General features: G+C 48.4%; 1 protein-coding gene across 1 annotated transcript in view; it reads left to right on the top strand.

The window, feature by feature from the left end:
• Positions 1–3,071: 3,071 nt before the first annotated feature.
• The window catches only part of LOC125947817 (UPF0746 protein DDB_G0281095-like), a gene marked incomplete at its 3' end in the record, with an annotated part of 7,586 nt that continues 5,614 nt past the window's right edge, over positions 3,072–5,043 (top strand). Inside the window, exon 1 of the mRNA XM_049673257.1 lies at positions 3,072–3,114. Coding sequence (XP_049529214.1) covers positions 3,072–3,114 — 43 coding nt within the window. The remainder of the gene's footprint in view (positions 3,115–5,043) is intronic.

Genomic DNA, 5,043 nt, shown 5'->3' with positions numbered 1-5,043 from the left:
TGAGCTCGCATTGCTATATCCAGTCTAGAGTGCTCTCTGTTGCTCCGTGGTACTTCTTTGCTTTATGGCGTGAATACACTGGCTGCAGTGACCACAAACGTGTTGCGAAGGTTATTTACATTCTCAAATGCCCATATATCAAGCACGTGCTCTCATTTCGAAAAGTTATGTGGATTTGCAACCGCGGTATATATTCACTCACAGTCACAATTGTGTGTACAGATAGAATGTATGAAGAATAAATGCGGAGTTCCTCCTTTGGTTACCGCACAACTTCTTTTGTGTCAGCTTCACGAAAAGCGCGCACGCTGAAAACAGTTTCACAGATCAGCCTTATATTCAGGATAGCTCAGCGTGCGCTATTTGTCGTTGCAGCCTTAAATGAACAACGTCTATTCAATATTTCTCCCTCTACATCATCAACTACAATAGAGCTAGGTGCCAAACTGAAAGCAATGAAGTTTACTGCTGGAAGGGAGACGTACACCTGAGAACTAGGCTGTCTGCTCGAAGTCAGCGTTAGATCTTTTGTGCAATATTCATGACAAGACCTCTAATAGTGATATTATTGCTTCAATTGCAAAACATGTACACCGCACATCATATCGCGGGCATGATCTATTTCAGTGGGTACATGCACAGCCACATTGGCTGATCCGGATATTACCAGGAAGACGCATTTGCATGACTTTTTAACAATGTCTGCTCGATTCTTTCTTTTTGTTATCCGCAGTGCCGATTCGCGACCACCTCCTAGTCAGACCAAGGGTGAAACGAATGAAGAAGAAAATACAGTGATAGTGATTTATTTATTTATACAATTAGTTAATTCTTTCGTTATGCTTACTTTATCTTTCTTGTGTATACAGCTGCTCACAATGGTTTCTGGAACTCGGTAGCCAAAAAAAAAAAAAAAAGGCTGAGATTTGTGGCACCCTAAGAGCGTGGCCAAGTACGTGCTGCTTTGAGTGTGTGACCTACGCACACACAAAAAATCTTTTATCATGAATTTAGCGTTTAAAAAATCTGTGGTCATCATCATAACTTTTTTACTTCCCTTAATATGTTTTAAAAGCTCAATTTGTTTCTTCGCCTTGCAGCAGCTAAATAATCGGCGTATTTGTGTCAGGTGTGGTGCCGCCTACTAATGTTATCGATGCCGGGGTGGTGGCTACCCACCCGTCAACTGTGTGTGTTTGTGCGTGTGTGTGCGTGTTTGACAAAAAGAGGGAAGGCTCAGCGCTGAGAATACACGAGTGAATCCCGCTAAATCCTCCTGTTACATAACGGAAACTAAAATACTTGCATACTAATTAAGATGTTTCTGACGAATACTTAGGATGTTATCGAAGGTATTATATAAAACGTGCTCCTCATCCTCCCCCCCCCCCCCTCCCCCGAAAAAAAATTGTGACAGTTATTTACTACATATGATCGTTTTAAATGTGCCAGTAGGGGACGAAAGCGCTCGGAAAACTCGTCACGTATATTTAGAAGTTTGTCTTTTTTTTCTGGGAATTTCTTCTAATCCCCTCTTTCTTACAGGAAATTCGGCAGTCAATTGCGAACTTCTCCCTCGAACGTGTATCTGGATGGGCATACTCGACGCGGCCGCCTGATTCGCGCCCACCCTCCGTGCCTGGCGTGCGCCGCGTGATCGTTCCTAGGCGGTCGTCGTTCTGAGGAACAGCGCCAGTCCGGATCCGCGGCGTGGGGCATTCGTTTTCGGCCGCGAGCAAGACGCGTTCTGCGCGCGTGCGTGACCGAAGGCAGCGCTCATTCATCCCGCTGCGCCGACGCTGCCTCCGCATCCCGGCGCGCCAGCCCAACTCCCAGGCAGCGCCAGCGGCGGCAGCGGCAGCATATATCCGGAAGCTGCCAAGAGATTCGCTCTGCGGCGGAGCGGCCATCGCTCACGGCCGCTCTCGTTATTGATCACTCAGGGCCGAGTCATGCATCAACTTGTTTCTTTCAGGCCCGTCCCGAGAAATTGATGTCCTCCGTCTTTCCGCGCGCGCGCCACTTGCCCGCTGTGTCTTTTGTCTGCGTGAGCCTCCGTTCGTCTTGTTCCCCGCGAAGCAGGAGCTTGCTTGCACGTGCTTTTCCGTTACGTGTATCTTTGTTTTTTTTTTTCTCTGTCTCTCCAGAATTCTTGCTTCGCTCTGTCTGCCGGGGAAAAGAAAATAAGTGTTAGTGGGGCTCGCGTACCTTGGGATGTACGCGGGCACGCTCCTTCTTGTTCTTGTTGTTCGGATTCTTCTTTTTTTTTTTTTAGGGTTGCACGCGCGGTTTCTTTTGTTACCTTCACTCCATTCACAAGGAAGAATAGAAGTTTCGACGGAGCCACAGCGCCGTTCTTCTCACATTTCATGCTGTAGGCTATGTGTAAGGGCGTCGTTTACTAATAAACGAATGGGCACAACCAAGTTGGGGAGCTTGAACGAAAACACACGAAGCGCACCAGGGGTGCTATGGAGGATGCCCCGAGTGTCTCGCTCGCCTGAGTTTACTCGACGGCAGTTCGTGGACAAAAATAGCATGGGACGCGCGAAAGCAACAAAGAAAAGAAGTGTCGAAACGAAGTCACGTATATGTCAACAGGAAGGCGCCCAGCGCGCGCCATTTCCTCGTTTCAAACGCAGAAGACTGCTGGGGCGCTATAACGAAAGATGATTCCAAACTGTTTTGATTACAATTTGTGCAATCAGCCTCCACGATTGGTCAAGACATTTTCTGGCCGCTCCCAACTTCGCCTGTCTGTCACGCGACGTCACGAAAACCGCGATCGCTCCCCATCTGATATACCGTGTACACACTGATTATGCATGATTGAACCGCACAAAAGAAAAATAATCATTCCTGATTCGACGCCTTTTCACCATAACCCTCTGCTATTGGTCAAATGTTTCTGGCTACGCCCACTTCGCCTGTGTGTCACGCGACCTCACAAAATCGCGAAAACTCACCACGTCAAAGTGACGTGTACGCGAAATAAAGGCATTAATATGTCGAACAAAACTGAGAGTTTTTCTGAATAGCCGCAGACTGCCCCGTTCCGAAAGGAATAGAAGATGGCTGCACGCCGATCGTTCGGGCCCTCGCTCACACCTGCCGGTGAGCATGTATTTATTTGCGCATGATAGACCTTTTTGCGTGGCAGTAACATGTTATCGAGCCCTTTGGGCATGCATACGACATCGCTCTGCCAACTCTTCCTTGCTGAGGATCCGTTTTAGCGGCATTCTTATCCTTCCGTTGCACGCCGCTTCGATTTTCGACCAGCCACCGCAAGCTAAGGCGAAGCGGACCAATCGGAGAAGCCGGCACCACCCTCTTCGGGTGTGTTCCAATACTCGCCTTAGACGGCTAAATAGACAGCTAAGTGGATGGCGGCGATTTTAAGCCTCGTTCCAATTCTCGCGAAGACAGCATCGAAGTCAAGAACGATGCAGGCTACTTTCCTGTCTAAACAAGATGGCGACTGAGCAGGACGTAGAAACTCGACGGGAGGGTTTTCTGCGCACACAAAAACGTAGACACGCTTTTCTATACCCTTAATGTAAGTCCCATCATGTTTTTCATAGGTTCGCAGGCGAAAATACTTAAAATACAGAACTAATGTGTGCTTTTCTCAACTTTCTTTTTGTCGCCGACAGGTGGCGTCACGTCGCAGAAGCGTCTGCCAGACGGCTCGAAACGCGTTCCATTACTTGTCCACGAAGCTGTCTTGGCTGTCTTCGTAGACGTCAAAGTAGACTGTCTACGATGATGGAAAGAATTGAAACACAGCCTTCATGCGGTTATCTATTTTCACTGTGCTGGCTCGGCCCCATCGAAACCCTCTCCACTAGAGCGTGCTCTTCGCCTCTTGTCAGCCAATTAGATAAGAAAAACCGCTGAGTGTAGACAATGATATTGGTTTTGAAAGCGAACAGGTGACCTCCTATAAACGAGGAGAGTGGTTGATTGGGTTGTTCAGACAACGCTGTGGGTCACCGCCCGATGCTTGCGTCGGTGCTTACGCAAATTTGGCGTCAGGAGATTGGAATAAAAACAGTTTGGAATAGCTTTACGTTATAGCGCCCCTGGGCAATATGTTATATAGAGTCACCGTATAGGCTCCCTTTAGGGAGCCAGAGTTGCGCCACCTCCACTCACCGCTCGCTCCGCCTCCAGTGATTCCAGAACCACTATTCGCTGAGCGCCATCACGTGGTCAAAAGTGGTTCCGCTGCGCTGCGGAGAAGCCAACACTACGCAGGCGACGCCAACACTCCGTGGGTTCCGGCAGGCCAAGCGCAATTCACATCGGCACTGTTATTATTCTTGTTGCTGCTTCTTCGATGCTGCTGGTCGAGAGACGTGTGATCACAAGTGTACGTATTCTCGGGTGAATTGTAGAACCAATGTCATATGACGCATTGACAGCGCTTTCGGTATCTCGAACTGTCGCAACCGCACCGACAATATATAGTAAGGCATTTTTCGCGGTGCCATGAGCGAAATCTGCTATACGCCGCCGACTCCAATGGCTGCTGCCTAGGGGCCATGAAAGGCAGACTCCGAAAAGACCTAGAATATACGATGTCGCTGCCATTCACTCCATATGAATATCTTTCTTGTATTCGTAGATATTACCGCCTGTATCAAGGTTCAGTCTGTGCGCGTGTCTAGGGCCGGTATTTTGTGGCGACGCCTTTCGGATGCTAATGCCTTTTCGCGCTTTTCGCGCTCGGTGAGTGGTCAGAGCGACGGTCCGCTCACGTTATCAACGGGATCAACCGGCCGTGAGCGATGGATGATCAGACTAGTATAGAATAAAACATAACGCATCGCTATAAAACACCGGCCTAGGACAAGTGTTTGTTTTCGCGCTCGCACCATTATAACTTTCGGGTGAAGTGTGAAAATTGCTTTGCTTACGAGCGCGAACTGGAAGTTTATCGAAATAGTTACAGGGTAACGGTGACAATTAGCAACGTTGTATTATCAAGTGTTGCCATTTTGCCGGTCTCGTTCACTTCTCATTGTGAAAGGAATGGTT

Source organism: Dermacentor silvarum, chromosome 1, assembly GCF_013339745.2.
Source record: "Dermacentor silvarum isolate Dsil-2018 chromosome 1, BIME_Dsil_1.4, whole genome shotgun sequence".
Classification (NCBI taxonomy): Eukaryota; Metazoa; Arthropoda; class Arachnida; order Ixodida; family Ixodidae; genus Dermacentor; species Dermacentor silvarum.
Note: the sequence above shows the minus strand (reverse complement) of the source record. Positions and strands in the feature narration are given on the sequence as shown.